This window comes from Anser cygnoides, chromosome 3 (assembly GCF_040182565.1).
Source record: "Anser cygnoides isolate HZ-2024a breed goose chromosome 3, Taihu_goose_T2T_genome, whole genome shotgun sequence".
Lineage (NCBI taxonomy): Eukaryota > Metazoa > Chordata > Aves > Anseriformes > Anatidae > Anser > Anser cygnoides.
This window is the reverse complement of record NC_089875.1, coordinates 52,098,687-52,124,540: the sequence shown is the minus strand read 5'-3', so window position 1 is coordinate 52,124,540 and position 25,854 is coordinate 52,098,687. Positions and strand designations below refer to the sequence as shown.

The 25,854-nt window shown below is 35.8% G+C and overlaps 1 protein-coding gene across 9 annotated transcripts in view; it reads right to left on the bottom strand.

The window, feature by feature from the left end:
• STXBP5 (syntaxin binding protein 5) overlaps positions 1-25,854 on the bottom strand; it is a 113,894-nt gene that overhangs the window by 55,307 nt on the left and 32,733 nt on the right. For all 9 annotated transcript variants that reach the window (XM_066994176.1, XM_048067772.2, XM_048067774.2 and 6 more), the window contains 4 exons: positions 25,300-25,400; positions 14,766-14,900; positions 13,438-13,501; positions 9,476-9,559 (listed from right to left, as the gene is read on the bottom strand). In XM_066994176.1, the coding sequence (XP_066850277.1) occupies positions 9,476-9,559; positions 13,438-13,501; positions 14,766-14,900; positions 25,300-25,400 (384 nt within the window). The remainder of the gene's footprint in view (positions 1-9,475; positions 9,560-13,437; positions 13,502-14,765; positions 14,901-25,299; positions 25,401-25,854) is intronic.

Here is a 25,854-nt window from a genome sequence, read left to right as displayed (position 1 = left end):
AGCAAACAGATTAACTAGTAGGAATAGATGATCGTTGCCATTTCTGCTTCCAGTCTCTTGGTACATGAAGACATTACGAAACCATTTGGTGATACTCAAGAAAATTTTAGTTATAGCATGAAAATACCAATAAACAATGAAAAGCCCTTTATTTATCTACTGCCCAGAAGGTGCGGAAGGAAGTATTACCTGCTATAAATATTGAGTTTTGGTCCTGCTGAGAAAGTAGATTTGCTTAATAATTATGGTGGAGACATTACTCTAGGCAAACTGAAAACAGAAACTGAATGTGTGAATGCTAATAGGCTGTCCAATACTATCTTTAGAAGGCATACTCTCGGTAGAGATTGTTTGTAAACAGGGCTCAGACTCACTCAATTTCCTATGTACCTATGGATTTCCTCTGCAAGGAACCCTCCCAACAGTGGACACTTAGGTAGTAAATACTTGGCGAAGAGCAAATCACAGAAGACAGATGTACGACAGCTTCATCTGAAGTGATTATACACAGATCTGATCTTCACATTTAATAAAGTTATACAGAAGAACAAGACAGCTTCCAGCAACACGAAGGCAGAATCCAGAGACAATGTGACAGACAGGAAAATGACTGCATTACATGAGTGTGGAGTCTTCAGTACAGACAGTTTCAATTGAAAATAGCAGATGTGGATATCTGCAAACCACTAATTAAATTTGACAAAGAAATGCTAAACTTTAAGTTAATCTTGCTCCCTCTTTCATGTGGAATCACTATAGATTTTGTTAGAAGACAGATTTAGTGTACCAACATCTCATCTATGCATTTGCAGCTTGGAAACCTAGACAACTCATATGAAGTTACCTAGAGACCAAGTAAAATAGTCTTGCTTAATCTGTCTGTGAGGTAAGATTTAATTATCAAATAAAAGCAGGAATTATAAAAGCAGTTTTGCATATAAATTTTTTTTCTAGATTATGTTATTTACCAACATAGTACCAAAGGTAGGGATCAGCAAGTTTGAAAGTATAGACTTTGCTAAAGCAAAAGCTGTATTTGAAGAAGTTCTCTTTACTTGAAAGCTATCTACACTATTAGTGATGCAACGTAATAAATGTTCCAAATACTGCCCCATATGGAGTCAACCATCTCATAGCGTAAATTAAGCCATTTATATGTCTATGCAGAATAGGTCTTAAGATCCAATAAGAAAGCAAGTTGCACAGAAGGAAAGATAATTCTGAGTGATAAGGATAATTCTGAGTAATAGACAGACACTTTCTTTTTATTGAAAAAAGGTCAAGAGGGAGGACACAAAACAACCCAGTACTGTTGAAGTGCATTAATGCGTATGAACACAGATCTGATAAACTGAGCACAAAGGAGAAAGACAATTGCTATCACTTAATTTCTGCAAGGAACCTGATGAGATGGAAAGAACACTGAAAGAGAACAATGATGCCATGGTTTTATGACTTCATTGACTAATTTTATAGACCATCTGGTTAAATTTAATGACACAGTTAAATGTTATTTAATGCGTAACAGATATTTTATGTATTTTTCAAATAATTCAACTAAATTCTCTGGGCAGAGTATGAAAAACTTTGGTACTGAGCACTATCCTTTGCTATTACAAAACTCAACCTTTTAAGTCTGAAAATCAAAAGACTTGTACGTAGTTGAACTCTCAAGGTATTAAATGGGCTGTCTAGGGCAAACCAGTTATAATGAAAAAACTACAGTAACTTTAGGTGGCACTAGCTAGTTAGTATCAACACCTTCAATTGCCAAAAAAAACTTTTTCCATGGTTACTATTAGTGCTAAAATTAGAAAGAAAGTATAACATCCAAGACAGAAAGTTCAGGCAGAATACACTGAGGCTGCAAAGATATACATAGCTTCTTAGACAAGAAAAAGCCCTTAAGAGTAATATATTTTTCCACTCATATTTTAAAACAAGACCTACCAATCCAGAATAAAACTACTCAAATTTTAATCATAATTCTTATCCTTGATTATTAAACATCATCTGGTATCCTTTTGGTACCAGAGCAACATGACTAAATCATCTGGTGCTGGTTCTGCTGCATCTCATATTTTTGTAGAATATCTCACTGGCCACTTGGATCCTGATCAGACAGTAACCTCTCATGAGAAGATCATGCACTAGTACCACAGAGGACTGTTGCTATATTTAAGGCAGAAGCTGTCCGCATCCTTAAGAAGAGTTGCCTGAACATGCAGCCTCCTCAGTGGCAGGGTAACACAGGAAGCAGAGAAGTCCTTGACTTAGTGCTTTGCAACAACATCAATGTGTTATCAGCATTATTCTCATCCTAAATCCAAAACGCAGCACCATACCAGGTACAAGGAGGAAAATTAACTATCTCAGCTGAAACCAGGAGAGCAGCCGAAGTTCTGACCTCAGACAAACACTCTGAACCCTCCCATTCACAAACACGCACCAAATACACAAAAACTGTACACGAGATTACAGATGGAATGCTCTATTAAGAAAGTAAATAAAGATTTATTTAGATGAAGTGAACTATTATAGCTAAAGGTTTCTTTATTTTAATAAGAAACCACCTCTTTCACTTTGATTCTAAGTTAAGGTAGCTGTTCCGGGCTATGTGAAAGTTTGTTTCAAAACTTTCTAGAAGATAACTAACTGCCTCAGAGGAAATAAATCCATACATTTTTGAATAACAAAACCATCAGGATTGAATTTGCTGTCTTACATGTAAAAACTTAACCAGAAATGTAGAAACTGACCATCCTAGTGTATTACGTGGAGATAGTACACATAGAAAGCCTTACTTTCACCAGCTGTTCCAGATGCATGATCCCATGTGAAAAAACGACTGCTGTACTGCCTGCTAAGAAGCTAATATGTTCCATATTCAGAAGGAAACATTTTTGCAATGTCTGCAACAGTTACCTGAGAGAAACCGTAGGACCCTAAAGTGAAAGAGTCTGAGAAAAATAATTAAAAGCATTTATCTTTCCATACAAGACTTACAGAAGTAAACCACTGATAATGAGATTGATGCATTTTAATATTTTATGAAACTCCATTTTTTTCTGCTACTACAGCTTGTCAATATCCCTAGAATCACCATTATTTCTTGGCTCTTTAGAGAGGTACAAAAAATGAGAAATTCTAAGACAACTTCTACTTACAATCTTAGAACTAAATTAATCAATAAAAACTCATGTTTTGATATGTTTTGATCTTATTTTTTCACCTACTGAGGGCACTTAACTGTTTCAGTTCAGAAAATCCTTCCAAAAAGGAAGGATTTCAATTCCAATAGATCTATTTTAGCCCTAGAGCTGATTACATGCATACTATTTTAGAACAGTTTGAGACTGCTCTTCATCTTATCTTCCCACAAGACAAGATACATGCAGAAACTGATACTTTGATCTGAATACAATACTATTAATCTTTTGCAATTTTCCCTATTGATAAAGACTTGTTTTAAACCATATTTCTAATATCAAGCTTATACTACTGCAAATACAATTGCTACCACTCAGAACAAATCTAAATAATCTACGCTTTTAATTTTTATTATTTTAATATGCACATGCTTGTATACCTTTCAAATATTAGAAATCTTTACTGGCTAAACTCCTCTGCACAATTTCCCAGAAGAACGAACCAAAATTGGGGAGAATTACATTCATAATTTGGTTTTGACCATGATTCTTAACACTTCTGTGCCATTAACATAACTTGAAATATACTGTGCATGACTAGGAAGATCCAAGTCTATTTAGATTTCCGTCTTATGATAGCCCTCCATCTCCCGTATGGAAGCATACAATGTTTTTTGGTAAACCTGAATGGATGACGCCACTCATTCCTTTTCTACTGGTTTACCAAAATATCCAAAACAAGCACCGTAATATCAGCATTCCTGTGTTAACTCTCTCCTGTGGCATTTTTTTTTCCCTTTTATTAGGCTATTGACAAGAAAAAAATAAAAACGTAGTTACTGAAACTTAAGCGAATATGTATCTCACTAAGTTCATTTTGATGCAATGGAACATGCAAGGCATAATGACTGCCTGATCGTGCTTTGGTTTCTGGCAAGTCATATTTCAGGGTTGTGGGTTTTTTTGTTTGTTTTAAATTAATTTATTTCAACTCCCCCAGGCTACTTTGACATGCCTTTAATGCTGTAAAATAATCCCTTACCCTCAGCCACGTACAAGAAGATTGAGCCTAAAAATAGTAAACTGTAATACATTCTTTGAGTTAATGCTATCAAAGCTGACTTTAAAGCAGAACAAAAAAAACACTACTTGAAGAATGGACTTTATTGAAAACTAAAATTGAAATGCATTTTCTAAAAATCTAGTTTATTTATTTAAGAAACAAACTAATATTAGAGACATTGTTTTACTTATTTCATGGCTGCAAATAAAGAAAGGGAAGCATCTGCAGTATAAACCGTATTCCATAGAAAAAAAGCATAACTTAAAAAGTATCACCAATATTTGAACATAAAAGGTTTAAAAATTATGCAAAGAAAAAAAAAGATGTAACTCTTATTTTCTCACTAAGCCTGTCGAAGACAAAAAAAGTTTGTTCTCCAAATTCTGTGAATAATACTAGATTTAGAAGAATTCATAAATGTAAACATACAACACATTGCTGTTATAATAAAAAGTATATACTTCTGAAAGTTCAGAACCTCTTTTGTGATACAGAAAAATCAAGAACAAATTCTAAATTCCCTGTCAGAAACTAGCATGCTGTAGAGGGAAGAACACTCCAGTAAACAGTACTAATACTAGTCATTATCTACAGCTGCCTCCCCCAACCATGGTTCAGCAGCAATATGGTTAAAAAGGTTTTATGCAGTGGTGGTGGTGTTGCCCGCCCCCCCCTTTAAGCATTCCTGTCCTTGGGATGAGAGCTCTTAATTTTGTACTGCAATTATCAGAGTATGGTGCTGGGTGGGCACGCATGTTCAGACAAAGAAAACGGGGACAGTGTTCCACTGACTCAGCTTTCAGATAACAGATGAATCTGCCACACAACAACATTGGAATTTGCTTCAAGAGAGCCTCCTTGGTGGTCAGGAAGTTCTGAATGAAAACAAGCAGAAGTTTAAAAAGTTGTAATAGGATTCAGCTTTCTTCTTCAAGGAAGCTGCACAGCTATCTTGCCATAAACCTCTGATCATATAGAAAGGTTGATCTCCTTGTCCATGAGTAGAGGAAGACAGTAAAGTATAAACATTTGGACCACTGGACACTTGGGAAGTTTTGACTCAGTTGCATCAAATGACGCCGGTAAAAAGCAACGAAGGTAGAAGAAACTTATCCAATAGCAAGGTTTACAAACAGTTTCTATAGTAATAAATGTCTCTGGCCATCCTGTCTGTGACACCTGCTGAAGCCTAGTCACCCATTAACAGCCAACATAACTCAAAATGTAGCAGCGTTGTGAAGCACACACATTTCTCTTGTAAGAGTCTGCAGAGCTAGAGATTCAGCTCCAGGCTCCTGAGGCAATGCCTGGTGCTGCAGCACCAGGCTCTGCTGGTGTCAATCCTGTAACTCCCAGCAGCAAAGATCATGTCCCATGTAGAGCACTGCAATTTTTAAACAGGTGTAGACTCAGTCATCACCTTTGCAATGACTGGTGGTGGACTTTAATCAGACTGATGGGACTACTATCAGTATCAGAGTAATTATCTATTTTCAATAGGGTTAGAGCCAGAGAATGTTTTCCAGTGCTAATAAGCATGCTTGATTCACCAAACAGTATTCCTACCACCAATTTCTTAGGCTTCTGTATTATGAAGAAAGATGTCGTCTTAGTGTTCCAGTAAAAGTCACCAACCTTTCTACAATAACCTCACTCAGCATTAAGCAAATGGGATGGCTTTTCTCTTACCTGTTAAGGATGCTGCTCATAAAAACTAGATTTTTTTTTTTTTTTTTAAATCAGGCAATTGGGCAACATTTACTTTCCCCTAGCTGAAACTGGGCTAGCTGACAAACAGCAGGATCAGTATATTCATATAGGCCACTAGTTAGTCAGCACGGCTCAAAGCAGAATTAGGAAGTTAACATTATGGAGCTTAATATTTTTTTCACTGACAAATTCAGGGAGATTCTCAATTTTTGCAGCTGAACACAAAACTGAGGCACTGAAGAACAAAATGAAGGATACAGGAGAAGACACCTCACCTAGCCCGTGCTAAAAAACAGACCATATACATATGAACAAAAATCTAGTCATCGTTCACTTTCTGCAGCGTTACCTTTACTGCATCTGATACATCAGATCTCAAGGCCATATGGCCAGAGACAATTACAGTACTCTCTGCAATGGCACCTTTCAAGAAATATAACTTTTACATAATGTGTAACGAGATTAATCATTTTTATTTTTATGCCATTCAATACAGAATCCAGAAAAATACGATACTGTGCTAACTGTATCGAATCCAAAATCAAAAAACGACCATTGTTCTATTTTTTCCCCTTAGAAAATTAGATTTAAATAACATGACAATAGATTTTTTTTAAAGGAACCTTATCATATGGTGATTCTCACTAATGAGAACAGTGAAACTTGTCAAGCTCACTCCATATATCTTCTTTATTTTTTAGGTCTCCTCCTTATCCATCCCCAACTTATGGCAACCATAAATGTTTTCTTTAGCAAAGCATCTTACCTCAGGTATTTCATTACCTCTTCTGCAGTCAAAAAAAACAAACGGAATAGCTAGATGTATTCACCTACACATCCTAAAGAAAATCAAAGATGAAACGACTGAACTATACACTGCTGTTTGTGACCTGTCAAAATCAGGTTGGTTCAGGAAAACTCATAGATGACAAGCATGAGGCCAACCTTTAAACAAGTGGGCCACAAAATCCAAAGAAAAACAAAATAAACAGCACAGTGACTATTCTGGGTAAGTTTCCAGAACCATTATTAAAACTTTAATGAAGAACTAACCAACATAAGAATTAGTTTAACATACCAGGTATGAGCAGTCAGCATGCTTTTTGTAATAGGAAATCACATCCAACAAACCTCTGAAAATGTAAGTAAGCATGTGGCTAACTGAAACACCAATTAAGCCGTCTACATAGATTTTTCTTCAAAGTCTTCAACAACATTTCTCAAAGGAAACCAAACAAACAGATCAGATATCCTTGAACAGATAAATAATTGGTTAAGGTATCAGGAAGTAAAGCAAGCTAAAGGAAAGACAGACTGGCAGTAATTGATCAGTTCACAGATGAAGGTAATTGGCAGAGAACCTCAAGGATCTGGGCTGCTTGGTTTATTCATAAATAACCTGGAAAATCAGAACGAGAATATTGAACTGAAAGGCCACTGACAATACTAAGGATTATTCAAGGTAGAAATGAGCCCTTCCAGTGAAGAACTGCTGAAAGATTTTTTTTTTCTTCTTCTAAAGTCAGCCAGCACATGCAACTGTGAAGTGATGCAGACAAAGAAAAAAGATTCTAGTATTGTCCTGGTCTCAGCTAAGATAAGGTTAATTTTCTTCATTAGTGGCTGGTATAGGATGTTGTGGCTGGTATATAGGTTTTGGATTTAGGAGAAGAATAATGCTGATAACACAATGATGTTTTAGTTATTGCTTTTACTTGTTGCAGAGCAGTGCTTACACAGAGACAAGAATTTTTCTGCTTCTCATGCTGCTCTGCCAGTGAGGAAGCTGAGGGTACACAAGAAACTGCGAGGGGACAGAACCAGGACACCTGATCCAGACCATCCAAAGTGACATTCCACACCATGTGGCATCATGCTGAACAATAACACTGGAGGGGCTGGCTGGGGGGCTGTCCCTGCTCGGTCGCAGGGACAGGCTGGAGATTGGTTGGTGTGTGATCAGTAATTGCATTGTGCATCACTTGCTTTGTATATTCTTTATTATTATTATTTTCCCTTCCTTTTCCATCCTATTAAACAGTCTTTATCTCAACCCTTAAGTTTTTACCTTTTTCTGATTCTCTCCTGTATCCCCCACTGCAGGGGAGTGAGTGAATGGCTGTGTGGTGCTTAGCTGCCTGTTGTGTTAAACCACAACAATTATACATTAAAACAAGGGGCACTGAGCTGACAATTGACACTAAAAAGTGATACAATACTTTTATAGCAGGTTGTTCCAAGGAAGTATTGTTTGATCCTTGCAAAGGCTAATCTAGTATTAAGATTGAGAGAAAGAAAATGAAACCAAACGTAAAATGATTCCCCAGTATAAATGTTACGTGCTTACATCCTGAATAAGCTATTTTGAAGGTACAATAAAACAGTTTAAAAAATAAAATCTGGGATGAGCAAGAACAGCAAGAAGCATAGAAAGAGCTTGAATATGAACAAAAGTAAGACTAGAAAGAGATGATGGAGATACGAAGTAGTTTACAAAATGAAGCAACACAGAGAGAGAATGAGTTAGATGCATGTAATGCAATTGGAAGGTAAGAATTTGTTCTTCATATAGCATACTTTGTGTTCAAAAACAACTGTACAAACTTCAAAGAAATCTCATCCAGCTCTGATGATCTAAGGCTTATGCTGCTTCAGAGATTCATCCTTCAGAGAAACTCTCCATAGGCAGAGCTGACACATGCAAGTATAAGTACTAGGCCAGAACAACCACAAAAAACAAAACAAAACAAAAAAACAGAAAAACCTGTCTTGTGAAGACTTCAGCACAGAGCTAAGAAACAAATTCCCTTTGTGATATACAAAGCATGCCTAGCTTAGCTAGCACTGAACAATGATAAAGACATTTTAGGATCTTTTAAATGTAACCAAGACTAGCTTTATGTTATTTTAAATAAAATGCATATACTTGCATAATGTGTTGCATGATTGTTTTAATCTGTCTTTCCAGTAGCCTAAATTCTCTTAAAAAATCAAGTTGTAAGAAATAAATTCCATTAAATGCTCCCCCCAACCTTTTTTTAAAAACAAAACAACAACAAAAACTCTTTGGTTTTAACCTTGATCTTATCCTACAATGAAAAGGTACACTTATAGAACCATCTTACTGAGACTATTAATTGGTTTCTTTTTTTCACACTTTCCAGAATGTGAGAGATTCCAAGTTACAAAAATTGCTAAGCTATCTTATTTCAACTAAAGACTCAAGCTCTTAACAGAGAAGACACACTACTCAACAGAAAAACAGAGCTGAAACCTTAACCACAGAAACTGGCGAAGAAACCTAATCCATGACACCATTCATTGCAAAAAACTTCAACACAGCAAACACTTCTTCAGTCTAAAGTTTCTGTTATTCAAACACTGTATTTCTTTTACAGAAAGTGTCAAGTATTTGCAATTTCAAAGAGGCCTATTTTTCTCTATCCACTAGTGACAAGAGCAGGAGATGAACAATAAAATAATCAAAATGGTATCTCTAGAACTGTGAATGATGTCCTCATAATATACAATGTAAATGAAAAATTGTTATTACCTCGTCGTGTGAGTATCTGTAATCTGCCTTCTTTGACTTCAGATCCCACAATACCACTGTTCCAGACTCAAAACCAATCAGGAGCTGCAATAATAAGCATAAATATTGTCTTTATAAGCAAATATAACACCATTTAAATGGCCTGCAGTTCTTGTCCCAAAGATCTGCAGCCTAATACTAGATGAAGCAATCACAAGTGATTGAGAAGACAGAAGTTAGTGACAAGCTGAGAAGACCTCAGAATTGAAGACTTACTTTATACTGTGTTTCATTCTCTTCCAGCTAATACAATACTAATACATGCTGAAATTCATGTAAAGTTAGAAAGAATTTGTCTTCATCTTCAGAAGAGTCTTTGGAAATCCCTTTGACTTCCAGAAAGCCCAACATTAAACACTTTCCTAAATGTATTCCTTCCTGAGTAAAAATTATGGTTGTGGGGGAGCACTTTTTGTTCACTAATATGTGTTTTCCTCACTAGAATTTGTTCTGCTCAGATTTGTTAGAAAAAAATGCACTGTCATTTCTGAAGTTCTGGGTATTGTTTCATTGTCTCTAAGAAAAAAAATGTAATAAGCTTTCCCCGATGTTAATCAAAATTGAGTTAATTGGCTAAAAGAACACAAAGAAAATTAGCTGTTCAAAGGAAACGTAGAGAGAAATTAAATGTAATGCTTTTTGAAATCATATTTTTCAAGAAGCAAAACTAAAATTATTTCTGCACGGAATGAAGATCCAAATTGCTCATAATAATTGCATTATCACATCGCTGAGTATCTAAGTGTTTTGTTTTCCTATTTTAAGTGATACTTCTCTTAATGAAAACAAAGCAAGGACAACAGAAAACAGTAGTAACAGCCTTTGTACTCATTATATGATCAAAGAAGGTTCTTCTTATTAGCTTATTTTATAGTAGTTGGATCTACTCTGAGAGCCTTCCCTTCAGCAACACTGCTAAAGTGGTTCTAAGCATTATGTAGCAGGCCGTCAATTCCACTTCTTTTTCCCAGCACGGACATACAGAAAAGGAATACTTGGCTACAGATATTTATTCACTGCTGAAACAACCTATTTCATGTAAGCAGAGGCACCCCAAGTATGATCTTCATACTACAGGTTAGAAAACATTGCCTTCCCATACATGCCACTGCAGTCAGGGAGAGAGATCTACATGAGTCTATTGCTGTACCTAGAGGTTTTGCCTGAACAGTCTTTTCAAGATTTTAAGTTTTTCAGGGTCTGGAGTTCTTTCCAATATGTAAAAGAGGATCTCCATCCAGCATACAGACAATATATTCTGTTTCCTTGCTACACAGCACAAAAATGACCTAAAACACTAAGCGTGTTTGATCCAGTAAAAGTGAATGTTAGATTTTTTTTCCTCATTACAGTGTCATGTATACTATAATTTTAAACTACCCTGCTTACCATAAACCATTTTATAGTTTTTTTATTATTATTATTTATTTTAAACTTTGAATTTAGCCTTCTCTTCATTGGGATTTTTCTAACAGCCTGAAAGTTTTAAGAAACAAGTACACAACAGGTTCTTGCAACTGCACAGGTCTTTGGTATGTTTTGCTTGCTTTTATGGATGTATTTTTCATTTATTTTTTGTTAGAAAGAAGAGGACCATGAGGTCATTCTACAAGAATGAGGAACACCCAAACTGATAAAAACAATAAACCTTTCACTTTAATTGACAATAATTAAATATAAAGTATGGGTAGAATACACCAGACTAAAGAGATTGCTTGTCTTTTCTCAAGTTACCATAGCTTCATTACATTCATAATCTAGTGTTCATGATTCTGGAGTGCGATTCAGACCTAATCCTACAGAAAAATTCAGTAGTTAAATGCTTACCTCAGTGACTTTCAACTGAATGGAAAAGCTCTACTTGTTAAATTCTTTTTGGACTGAATCCTCAGACATCTATGTTACAAGCTCACAACTAGCATGCTGTTAAAATATTCAAATCACTGCTGAGACAATACTATCATTGCCCAATCTTTTCAGTTTTATCCACCACTAACACATCAAACAGAAAACAAACAAAAATAGTATTTTTCCTGCACATGTAGAACAGTAGAAAGCAACATTATTTTCTTTCTCCTTGAAAGTTATTTACTCTTGGGAATTCAAAACTGTGATATTTCTGAGCCATTACACTGACAGAAATAAACATCTAGAACTTAATTCATCAATATATTCATTTACTTATACCTGAATATACTTTATATATACACTAGAGAGGAATCAATGAAAATCTGCTTAGAGAGACATCAAGCTTTCTCAAATGGTATTTGGCTAGACGTACCAGCTCTTCTGGTATACCTAGCCAAATTATAACCTCATTTTTGAAAGCGGTCTACGCGCTTTTGGAAGAGATGCATATGTACTATAGTTTTAAAATCCTTCTTCTTTTACTTTTTTTTTCTGTTGAGAAAATTAAGGAAAACCCTTCCTGCTTACTCTTCAACTGTGGACCAAAGCACCTGAACAAAAATTGCAGCAGACCAGTCAGATTTGCTAAGTAACTATGAGGCAACACAAGTTAGGCAGGCTGAAGATCCTTCAAAGGGTTAGAGAGTCACATAATCTCATCCAAAGATTAGACAAGAGGTCGGACAACTGAAGCAAAGGCTCAGTCTTGCAACCAGGACTGAAGTGCAGAATGAATTACGGCAAAGCCACAACATACATGTTGTCATTCTGTACACTCTTGATCATGTATAAGTGTTTCTATAGCACGTAACAATATAGAATAAAGCATTTAGGAAACAGATAAGAAATAGATACGACAAAAACAGATGTTCTAGCACAAATGGAAACATTTCTTTATACAGATTCCTGAGGGTTTCCAAGGATCCATTGTTTTCTAGCACAACTATCTTGTTCCAGTGTAAAGGAAGAAATCAAGTGGAGTAGGCATTAGCCACACAGCCAAAAAAGCACTGAATTAAACTGCCTAGCAGAAGGTCACTTCTCTATAAAACTGTACATTCTAGTATTACAGTCATTGCTGTCAGAGAAAAATGTTTTTAACTACTTGCCTTTTCTTTTAATTCATGAAATCTTCACTATGGACTTAAGTTATTCATTCTGTATCAGTTTCTACACGTGCCTTGTAAGAGGTCTCCCAAAACAAACAGTAATACTTGCAGATTTATTCTAGAACTAACAAAGTTCTAAGAAAGAACTTATGACCACTGATTTCATTGTTCAGGTTCTTCCTGCTGGCTGCTGTGTCACAGGACATTACAATGAATGTCCTGTGAGGGCCTCAAGAATGTGTACCATAAAAAATTTTAGTTAAGACGACCACATTGGTAATATCTCACAAGGAGAATACAAGTCTGATATGTAGCTTTTTCTTGCATGTTTTACTAAAGATGACTTTTCTGAAGCATTTAGTTGTACTACAAGCCAGTTAAGTTTTAACCACTAAATACTGCTAAGTGATAGTTCGTCAGTTAGATCTTTAACCTCATAAAAATTGCTGTCTTGGATTGGCCACAGATAAGGTACACAATAATCTATATAAATACACTTCAGTGACCACAAAGCATTTTACAGTTGTAAAAGTAGCAACAGCCCCATGGTATTATAAAGCTTATTAATTTCCATCCCAAGTTTGTTTTTTTAATAAACTTTTTTTAACCACAAGTAACGTTCCTCGCTTGTATCTTCAAGGATTTCTGCAATTCAGTGCTTTCAGCTGTATTTTCAAATGTTTGTGATTACGAGGTACGTTCAAGTACCCTATCAGTGTTTCCTATATTCATGTCTGTACTTTACTTCATATTTTCAGAGCCTAAAGCCTTGATTTAGTCTTCCTTCATGGTTCCAACATTGTCCTCATCTACTTAATCCCTCCTTAAAAGCAGTGGGATTTACATTTTTTTTTTTAAAGTCTCACTTGAAAAATAGTTCAGTGAAAAGCCTTCAACATATCCTACCTTGCCTTCATCCATTGGATTGTCACTGATGTGGACAATAGGTCCTGGGTGAGATTTGGATGACCTAAACAAGGAATAATTCCAATTAAGAGAAAAAAATAGCCCTGCCCAAAATTGCATCTCATAAGATGATTACAAGTAATAGAAAAATTATATTTATGTACTCTCATAGTGAAACATTGAGACACCAATTAATCTTAAAACATCTCCTAAAGTTGATCAAGAAAAACAAAATATTATTTAAAAAAATCAGTAGCATTTCATACAACACCTATTTCACATACCACTTTTCTTCAGAAGATTTCAGTAGACTACATACAGTAGACTTTTATCTTGTATTCCTGCATACACACAGTTTATCTGAATGCTAACTAACTCAAAGAACAATAGCTGCTACAGATAAGACAAAGCCCATGTTATTATTTCCATAAAGCTTTGCCTCCCTTAATTGCACAAACTGGAAAGCTATATTTTGCTATCTTCCTTCTTCCACATGCTCATTTGTAGACAAGAAGATATGATACACTCTCTAAACCATTAATTCTTCAGTGATGAAAAAAGAATTAAAGTAACTATTTTTTAAACATTATATAATTTAGATACTGCCCAAGATGGGTACTATTAAAACGGGTTTTATTAAAAACAACTCTGTTTTTATGTTGACTTCTTGCTATTAAAGAATTATTATCTTGATATTAAAGAAGATCGACAAATGAAGAGATGTGTTTTTTTTTTTCCAAAAGCCTTTGGCAAGTGATGGACTTCATGTATGTTTTGAAGATATAACATTCTAGAAACAACAGCAGCACAGAAACAGCAGCATACAAGTATGTTTTCACCCACATACCACTGTATTTGCAGTCACAAATCTATTATTAAAAAAGGAAGGAGGAATGGAAATAGCTGTAAAAAACATATTTTGTTCTTGGAATAGGCTTATTTAAATTTACATTTTCAACCAGTATGCATCGGCCCTGTCACAATGCATATCTTTACACTCTGGAAGATATTCTACAAGGACTACTGAATCCAATTATCCCTGAAAACATGCTGATGTTAAACAGAGTTCTGGGCATCACAGCCTTAAGTCAAGTCAGAAATAGTTTTAACAAGCTGAAAAAAAAAGTCCACCAAGTTAACGTTAACACTTCACTTTCATGAAAATAAGTTATTTACATGCCTGTGTACTTTGCCCGTATTATTTGGTGCAATGAGACTAATATGGAGGTTGTTCTAGATAAGAATGTCAATTCTGCAACTTATAACATCTTGGACACTTGGACATCTGTTCCCCCCCCCCTCAATAGAGGATACCAGACTGAACTCACAGTTCAATGGCTTTATTCCACATGATGACATAGCCTGAGAGAGTAAATGATTCCACATTGACAATGTGAATGTTTCCTCTTTCGGTGCCCACATATAGCCATTTACTTTGGAAAGGTAGATGACAAAATGTTATCCTGAAAAAGAATACCACCAGAAAAAGGGATTAAAGAGAAGTCTCTCATAAATCCAGTATTTCAATGTCTACGTTGCCAAAAAGTAGAAGAAATGCAGCAGGCAAACAGGAAAAAGTACAAGTTACAGGTAGATAAAAATAGCAAAACCAGTACATGATCAGAGATCCACAGACAACGTAAAATTTAGAATAAACATGGAATATAAACCAAAGTATTCTAAGACTATTAAGTCATTCAGATAAAAATCACACAGCCGCCACTGAAAATCATCACACTGAATGTTTTTTCCTCAAGTTAGCTGCCATTTTAAGCTTAAAACACAATACTCCTATGTTATAATCTATAAATCTCCCTTTGAAAACAATCTAATTTCAAATTTTGAAGAACAAAAGATTTTTAGAAGCAACTTGTTGCAGTTTAAACTGGCTTCAAGTGAATAAGCAAAGGGAGAAAGACTAATCTATTAAACATAAATTTACATGTAACCCAATGTATCTCCCAAACAACAATCCTATTAACAACCACAAGACCTATAAAATAAAATTCATTTTAAAAGTAGTTTAAAGTTGGTGTTACTGTTTTACTTAAACAACATTTTAATTTCCAATCTTGCATTTTTCACCTCTGTTGCTAGTAATGGCTGGCAGAAATCCTCCGACTGTATCTCCAGTGCAAGAATTAGTATTTTAAAATTTGCTTATTTCTGACCTCTTGAGTTCTGCTTATTTAATTTGTTGACAAAAGTAATAATGTATGCATAGGAACTGGAGCTTCTGAAGTATTTGAGTTTTCTATATAACAGAAATACTAAGTTAAAGCCTAGAAAATTTCTATAAAATGTTTTTGAATTTACAGTTTCATCTGATAAGGTCCAATATGGTAGAAACTTGACAAACTCCTTGGACTATCAAACTAGGATTTTCAGAAAGGTTTCAGTGATAAGCTAAAATAATTATTAATTGGAAATTTGTTTTGTCAGTGCTAATCCTTAGCTTTACACATTTTTTCTTATTTTCTCCCAGTTGGGTTCCCTTCTTGCCAAATCCATGCATCATTTCACAAGCCTGTTAATAATTATTTACGCAAAGAACAGCTTTAGATCCTTTGCATTAGATGTTCTATGTATGCATTTAACAAGCACAAAAGCAAAGTCTAGTGGCAACAATGCAAAAAATTACTGATTGTTGAAAAGACATTAATTTGTATTACAGTTTTCAAAAGTTAAGGTGTCTGTTGTAACACTACCTGGATCCAAAGTGCACCACTTTTTATATTACTTATTTATTTCCAGCAAGGGAATGCTGATTGCTCAAGCAAATCTTTAATTTATCCATTTCCTGACTTTCTTGGTTTCTTTTGCTCTTGTACTTTAAGTGCAAAGGCTGCACTTTTTTTTCCATTGATGTTATATAGAAAAAAAGGACTATAGACAAGATTTAAAGTGCTCCAACTCAGTGAACTTGTAGAGGTTATAACATTTTTACTATACAGAGTAATCTGCAAACACTGCAGGTGAAGCACTTGCATTTCACCAACTTCCTTAGAAGAAAGGCAAGACAGATTTTATTGGAAGTTAGAAACATACATCTGCACATACACCATTGAGGCAGGTCCCCAAATACCACTACCCAGTAAGAGAGCTCTCCCAGCGTAAGCAGGCCAGGGGGTATGTGAAGAGAGGCAGCGTGAGGCAAGAGGTGAAGCAAGCTCTCAGCACTCTGCAAGGCTATAGATTTCTTTCTGGCACTCCATGTGCCAGAAAAAAGCTGGCAGCCGCATCACCTGGATCTAAAACCATGGCCTAGCAGCCAGAAAGAATATTCAAGAGCAGGGTCACGGGTATATCTGTATCAATCTGTGAGTTAATATTGTCACCTACAGTTGCCCAACACTCATTCTAAAAATCAAAACAAGACAACCAAAAACTAAAATCTATTTCATGGCATTTAAAGGTGGACAGAAATATAACTTTGGGCTGCAATTTCAATTGCTATAGTGAAAGGGCAACACTTGAAGGTAAAAAAAAAAAAGCGTTCAACTCCTCAATACTCTTGATGCCTTTCATGGAATACTTTTGCACTCTTCAGCCACACTCAATGTCTTCTCTGTGCAGCAGAGATTACTTTTGTCACCAGTTAGCAAGCAGTGAAATGCTTCCACACCAAGAGTAAGTTACATTTGATCTAGTATCTTTACTAAATCTCAAAGTCAGGAGGCAAATGACTTCAGAATTGTAAGTATAGGTAAGTTTAAAGCAGTGTTCCCAACCCAACCTTCAAAGTGTGCTTTTAGCAGTCTTCCACAATCAAAGTCTTGCATGACGTTTATGTAACCAAAAAATATTCTTTTGGAGCTTTCATGGTTCACAGAACTGATGACTATCTAAGTCCAAATGGAATTCATTGTGGTGAAGCTGCCATGATGAAAGAATCACTGCTATTACTTGCTATTTCTCCATTTTCTTTCTGGGATAAAAGTATACCTTCCAATTTTCAGAAATTCTATTATATTTTCATCTACTTGATTCATTTCAGATAACTGCATTTATTTTTGCATTCAATTTACAGAATAACATTTCTAACATTATGGTCCATGTACTGAGTTTCTCTTCTCTTCAGTGATTAAGGCTTCACCTAAGACACTAAGCAGATTTTAAACAATGGCTGGAAAATTTATAGCCCCTGTAGAAAATAAATTCAGTGAAGCTATGACCATCTTAACAACCAGAGAAATCACACTGACATGTCAGCATATAACTATATTCAGTCACCTAGCTTATTCCATTTTAAATTGGACTTGGGACTACAAGAGATTTAGACTTGCTTTGGGAGATGAAAACAAGTTTCAAGGTCTTCTTGGTAGTCAGGCAGCTCCCTTCAGGCCAAGAACAGCACATTTTTTTCCTTAAAAAAATGCAGACTTTCCTCCAGAAACCCTTCTTTCTGTCATGATACGATTAGAGTATGATATTAGATACTCTGTCCCTAACACACATACGATCCACAGAAGTAGAAACTGCCATATTATACCCTGCCCATTTCCAAAACTCAGGCATTATTCCCGTTCTCTCCTTACCCACAAAGGGATACATACACTAATGTAGAAAAGAACCAGTGGTTGGGCAGAGATTAAAAGCACTACAGATGCACTGAACCAAAGTAAAATTTCTTTGCAAGCCTTTCTTGAACACAAATTCCAACTGGCTAATAACAGTCAAGAGCAGTACACATTCTTTCCTGTATCAAACCATTCTGACCAAAAAATACCATGAGAAAGGCATCCATAAAAAAAATAGACCAGTTTTGGGCATCCAAAGGGACAGCTTAAAAATGGGACTGCGTGAGCAAGTGATGACTGAAAGCAGCCTTTTGCAAGCAGTTCGTTCATGGCACAACAAATTTATCATGCTACCCCTTAAGGAATATCTGCTACCTCATCTAACACATTCTGTGAAGCTGACGGAACTTTTGCGATAATGCAAGTATTGTGCACAGCACTTTATTCCAAATATTTTGAATCCCTTTACAGAAGAAAACAATGCTTTAAAGGGTTTTTTCCAATGTGAGATTTACAATGATTTTAATATATGCTACCATCACTGCCTAGATGAGGTACTGTTATGCAAGCCCAAAACAGTCAGCATAGCGCCAAATTCTAACATACCCGTACTTTTCCATAAGCATTAATTCTTCTTCCTCACTACATACACATTCACAAAGCTACTGCACATGCTCTCAACCTCCCTCCGCAACAAGCTAACAGAACCCAAGAAGAAGCTTTCCTGTGAAATGTATTTATCAGAGCTTAACCCGTAGTTCTCAAGAAAACAGTTATATACAGAATACAGTGTTACACTAACAGTAGAAAATATTGATAAAAGAAAAACCCCAACCCTCACAAAATGTTTTTTTATTTCTACTGCACTTAGAATGTAATTTGTGTTGTTGCTTATGGGAGAGCATTAGCAGTGACAGGAATCTTTACGCAGCCATTTGGAAACCCACTGAAAAGATTTTCTCGTAACTGAAGACCATGTCTTTTCTAACAATGTCAAAATTAGTTAAAATTTTGATTGTGGTTGTGTCACAACATATATAAATAATTATAGCAAATTACAGTATTCCCTAGAGGAATTTAATTATGGAAATCTCAAAGAATAGAGTTTATTAAATTAATATGCCAACAGCCTAATTCTTCGACTTAAGGGAACTAGTAAGTAAAAAAAAGACACTTGAGTGTATTATTATGACAAACATCCTTCTAAATTAATCGTTACCTTTCCTTAGTCTGCTGCATTATGAAGTATTATGTTCTTCAGAATTTTCCACTACTTTAACAAAGCACAGTGACAAATACTTTGATGAATGTCAAATGCTGATAACAGGTTTTATTTTTAAGACACAAACTATTTCTAGAACCTCACACTATCATTGTAAGTCTTCAGTTTGTGCAATTACATTAGCTGCTCAAATCAGTGTATATGCAAAATATTTTTTTCTAAGAAAAGCAGTAAGCTATCAAAGTTGCCTTCTGCATACATCTCTCTCCAAGCTTTCATACACGGGATAGTCAGCACAAAATTCCTAAACTGAAATGTTTAAGTTGTATACTAGACTAGACTCCATGTCTGTGGTCCCTGTGACAAGTATTTAATGGGCACAAAATGAAGAGCCATTGTCACAGTGACATTCAGATGGAACCAAGCAGTAGCTGTGATTTTTCCCATACTTCTGCAAAGGGGTTATTTCCGGATTTGTTAAATGCAATAGGTTTTACATACTTACTTGTATGAAAAAGGCCTGAAGGGGCAGGAAGCACAGGCAGAGGAAGAATTGTTCTTCAATGCCCCCCAAAATTTTCCCTAAAAAGGCCGTGTTGGTAAAGGTAGTACATCATAGAAACTGGCCCAAACATCCCATAAGAGTACTCTCAATGATTCTTCTCCAAATATGATCACTTGAACACCTGGCTCTGCTGTCAGCTGAGAACCTACACTCAGTATCTGACTTCTTCTGTACACTAGTGATGTCAAAATGTGGTAATGGGGAAGCAAGATCCGAGAACAATAATAAAATGGGAGAATGCCATGACTGATGTGACCAACATTAAGGCCTTTTATACATCATTCCAGATAGAGGCTCACTTTTAGAGTTCTTATGTTACTCAAGGAATAACCACCACGTTTGGCATCAGAAGACAGTCAGGTAGCTTGCTATAACACAAGCAGTTCAGGCTAAACATTTATTCTTGGAAGTTACATATGAGGATTTATAAAACAGCCACATTGGAGATGTAAATTTCCCATTGGAGAAAGAAGAGCTATGCTCATCACTGATGAGGAAAAGTCTGCCAGGCAGGCAGGGCAGAAAGACTAGAGCTTGAATTCCACCCAGGAACGTGGCAGTTGGTCATTACGTGGCACACAGCACTGTAAAAAATCATTGGTGTACAGGGAAAAACGGTAATTGGACAGTGGAGACAGGTTTTAAAAACTGTCTCATAGAAACCTGAAGTCTCAGAGTAATAGGACTCACTATTTCAGTTCGGCCTCAATGCCAAAGGCAGCAGGAGAAAACACACAATTGTAGCTCCATCAACAGCACCTACACATGGGATAGAAAGTGCACTGCATGGCCTCCAGAAAACATTTTTCAAAGGAATCTGATCTTGCACGAATAAGACATTCAGACCTGCAGCAAACCCAGACAGCTGAAGAGCTCCTTTTCCCTTACTAATGTCTTGAAACAAGCTGGAGCTGCTAAGTATGTCCTCCAGTGGATCACCATTAAGTAACATTTTTTGAGCCCAACAGGAAAAAACGGTCTTATATGAAATCATAAAAACAGATGATCATTTCATTTTGATCTTGAAAAATAAGCCAGTTTTAGAAAAAGGGTGAAAAACTTAGCTATGTGTCATATGTCAGATCTGTACTCAGTATATTATTAACTCAGAAAGAGTCCAAATATTCAACTTCTCAGAAGCATTGTATGGATGTGTATCTTTCCGTCAGTTATACTATAATCCTACCCCAAAGCATATAGGGCAAGGTGGGGGGAAAAAACAGCCCCCCAAATAAATGGTGGAAGTGCAACTGATATTAACACAGAGAAAAGGGGGAAAAAAATCTATCATCTCTTCTCAAAGGCAAAAAAAAAATAATCCTGTATGTCCTCCTGCTATCCACAAAGTGGCAGAATTGGTCAGTTTATAAATTCAGTGAGGTGGAAGGAGAGAGAAATCCTTTCAACTAATGCATGGCCTGAGTACAAATTTACAGTTTCTAACAAGGTGAGGTATGTGTCATAATAAAAGTCCAAAATCCTATCTCTTAGTAAAGAGTAAATACAAGTGGGATTTTTCACACACACTGCAGAGTTTGTATTTAAAATACAAACGTGAAGTGGCTGTTTACAGCAGGGTACAAAGGCAGCAATACTTAAAACACTTTGCTAACTCCAAATTGTGCAGTTTCATGCCGAGAAAGACTAAAATCCTACAGCACAGAAGTTGACATATTAAAAATTAAACTGCTATCAATGCATTCAATGATCAATATGCAAAGCACTGGTACACTAAACATTTGGTTCTATTTTTATGCTATGATTTTGGTTCTTGTCTTTACGCTAAGCCACAAAGCAAGTAGAACATTTGTTTCTGCATTAAGGCATGGAATCACAGGCAGCTCAGGAAAGATGCAAGTCAGATTATAAAACAAATTTTTCATGTTCTACATTAAGCTGGCATATTTTCAAGTTTATACAGGTACGTAGATGACAAAAACTATTGCCATTCACTGAAAAAAATCTTAGCAATGCACCAAAATCTAGGATACTAGTAAGTTCACACTCTGAATCGTGTATTTCACGAGGAGATCCTAACGCAAGCAACCCACCCCCCCTTCACGTAAGCACCATTATGCATTTTCTTCTGGCCCCTACACACTGCCCCTCTTCCTCCTTCCCACAGTCAAGGAACAGTGGCCAAGCTCACCATTATATTGGTTTAATATCTTCTAACTTTTGTTTAGTAACTAGAATATGGAGCAGCTGTAAAACCCACACAAATGTGACAAGAACAAAAGGCTAGAAAACTTGCAAAACTAGCTTGTTTTGTACTGTATTTCTGATATCTGCCATTTTTTTAATTTGTTATACATTAACAAGTTCATCAGTCACCAGGTCAAAAAAGACTTGTTTCAAATTACTCACCACCACTGATACAATAGGCAGCTATGATTTTATTAAATGGCCAAATTCTTACTTACAGATACTCAACTCATTTACAGATTCAACAGAAAGCAGAGTCTTTAAAGACCCCTGGCCACTACTTTTAAAGATACATTTTGTTCAAAACTAAAAAGCTGCAAGTTACCCAATGACGACATTTTCCACTGCTAAGAATCAAGTCTGTAATGGGTAACACTCATGTAAAACTCTTAATCTCCATTCTTAAAATTCATGAGCAGAAAAGCAAGGATCCAGAACACTTCCCAGTCACATAGTAGAGGCTGCATTCTGAATTGGTTTACAGGTAATTTAACACCTAAGGTGGTGGTGTGTTTTTTTTTTTTTTGGTATCAAAACTACTTAACACAAGAATTTATAAACAAGATGTGTCCATTTTTGTTTCCTTGTTTGACTTCTGCTCAAAACAGGCCTGAAATAATGCTAGTCAAACTACATCACCAACAGGTGAGAAATACAAGTTCTGGAAATAACATCGTAAAGCTCTGAGCTCATTCATGTATACAGCTGAAACCAGGGAATTAACCAAAGCTGGTAAAAGGCTATACCAGGGGAATAAAGAATTCAATAATGCACTGCACCCCTACCTTTTTTCTCCCCCTCCTCCTTTTTTAAAAGGTTTAAGAATAGGTTTCAAATTGTATCTTTTAATCTGGGTAGCATGAACTGTTTCAGTTACTTTATGCTACAAACAACTTTATAATTCACATCAAATCCCTACATATCAAAATCCGATTTGAAAACAGAATCTGGAGAAAACCTGCCCCTTGACATACTGAGCTCAACTCTTAAGTAGGATACAAATACTGCTTTTCTGCAATGTCAACACACTTCCAGGTACTTCCAATCAGGCACATAATTTTAAGCCTTTGCATCTAGAGTTCTAAAACAAATACTGATATAACCAGAGGAATTGATTCAGTCATTTAGTAAGATTTGACTTGATTTCTCCTCCAAGGACATTTTTCCATTCATTTATTTTCTTTTACCCAAACCAATTTCCAAGATACTGAAAAACCCTACAAAGTGCAAGCTGGCAAAGTGAAGCATCATTGGAAAACATTACTATAAGGCTCAGTTTTAATATTTAATATTTTAATAATTAATGGTTGAGAAGTTAATTATCCTTATGAGAAAATCTTAACCCCAAATCATAAATTATTTAAAAACGTTTTATTAATTAGGTACCTAACATCTTCGCACTTGCTAATTTGAGTGTTCAGTTTTTTTCATGAACGCTCCTCTTAATTAACTTTGTAGCTAATACACAACATAAAACTGACCCAAACAAAGTCAGCTACTTCAAATTCACATAACATATCAAACCTATTAGGAGTTGTAATAACACTAACAGCTCTAAGTTACTAAAACCAACTAAATAGAATTATTCAGCAATGAATTTGCAATTTTCTAAAGTTCAGAATCAAAGTAACTCCCTTGTAATGAGATTGCACTTTATAAAATAAAGCTTTATCTTATGAATTAGCCAAAAGAAAGCTATTTGAAAACATACGTAACAGTCATCCAGCATGACTGTTAATAAATGGCGTGTGACAATGCCATTGGTGGCGCTGGGACCTTAAGTGTTCTGGCTACTTCTGTAAGTTATAATGATGGATACTTTAAGATTAAAATTACTACAAGAATAACCCTTGTCTCAGAAACTTTACCTTCACCTCTCTTGATAATTATGATGCTCTCACTACATATTTTTTTCTGATGCTCTCACTACATATTTCAGGAAGGCACAGCTTTTTTTTTTTGGAAAATCAGTAGCCTGCCCAAAAATTAATAATTATTACTACTACTGAAGAGATGTAAGTTACCTAGACTTTTCCCTGACCCCATTCTGGTAACACGAAGTTCAACTAACTATGACAGGTTTTGCTTGTGAGAATACCACATTTAGAACAAAACGACAGTTTAAAACTTCCACTGTTGAAACTAAACTATCTGTACACCTAAGACTCTAAACCAGCTTCCAATAGATTTACACACAATCGGAATCACCTCCTCCGACACGCATTTTAAAGCATTAGTTACAAGCTGATATCCAATGCTTTGTTTCAGACGGCAAAGCCAAATTTTATACTTACACTTAACTAGGTGCTACAGGTAGGAGAAAAGTCATTTAAGAACAAGGGGAAAGAGGACAGAGAAAATTTGGGTTGGATATTCCACTTTATCTCATAGCCAGACAACACTCCTTAAACTAGAGACAAATTTCATTCCTCCCTATTTGACTTTTATACTGCATAAAGGAACTGACACCTCCTTGGGGTGGAGAATTTTGCTCTGTAAACAGAGCTTTCCATTTTGTGCGTAGTATTTATGCATTGTGATCACAAAAACAACCTCAAAAGGGACTTGGGAATCACTTAATCCTCTATCCCAGAAAAACAATAATCTGCTTCTATGTCATTCCTGACAAATCTGTTTATCATCTGCTCTTTAAAACTACAAGGTTACTCCATAATCCACCCAACAGTCTACTGTAGCACTTCGTATGACATTACATCAAAAGGTTTCATACAAGTATTTAAATCTTCCTGTTTCGTTCTACCTATTACTTAAAGCCTGCCCTATTCAACAAAGCTTCCCGCCCTATTCAACAGAAGTACAGGTCACAGACTATTGTGTTCTTGCTAGGCTCCTCTCAGCTCTCCAAGAAGTCCAGTTCAGAAACACGTGGCTCAAAAGTACGCATAACATTCCAATTGAGACTGTACCTAATCTGGCAAGAGAAAAACTACTTCCTAAAAAACTTGAAGAAAAAAAGACAGAAATATATCTCAGTAAGCCTTCAAAAATGGAGCTAGTTTTCCTGTTGCCTTGTTAGTACATACAAATACTTTTGTTCCAAAAATTCCTTTGGAGACAAACTAAAAGTCTTCTTTCCCTCCACTTTTTAATGACAGGAATATTGTTGTTCAGCAAAGCAATACTCAAAATAATAGAGGTCATCTCAGTTTAGCAGACATATGGTGTGTCTACTCATAAGCAATTTAGACCCTAACCACCTGCAAGTTAATTGCAAAGTAAATCCAGTTTCAATTTTTAACAATTTATTAGTTGTACTGCTTTAATAAATCCAATCTCCCATTTACACAGTGTGATGGTAATGTGCAAAGCAAAAATAATCCAATTCCTACCGTTCTCGGTTAAACTTGAGTGAATGAAGTATAGCAGGTCTCTTCTGACGTAAGTTCCACAAGTGTAAGGTATCATCAGCCAAGGCACTCACAAGAGCTCCCTATTAGAAATAAGTTGAGTAAAACTTTATTTCTAGAAACCTAGTATTAACAACATCATGGAGGAAATATGTAATATTTTCTACCAGTATTAAAAAAATATTTACAAGCATGCATGTCAGCATCATAGAGCAGGTAAGTTTCAAACAGTAGTAACAGTGTAACTGATTTGATCATGACATTGAGCTCGCTCACATTGGGTTCAGTGCTATACTGAGGGGTAACGGGAAGAAACAGCTTTTTCTGGTGTGAGCACATCAGTTTCCTCATGCATACAATTTGCAGAGAAATTAAGCAATGAACTCAGTGGCTAATACCTATGCACCAACAAAGTTAGTGATACTTAATTTCAGCACTCCTCTGAGCTAGAAATCCCTCTAGAAATCTGGCCATAGCTAGTTTGAGAACAGCGTCACTGTCGGGTCTCAGCTGCAATATCTCTAGAAAAAACATCCG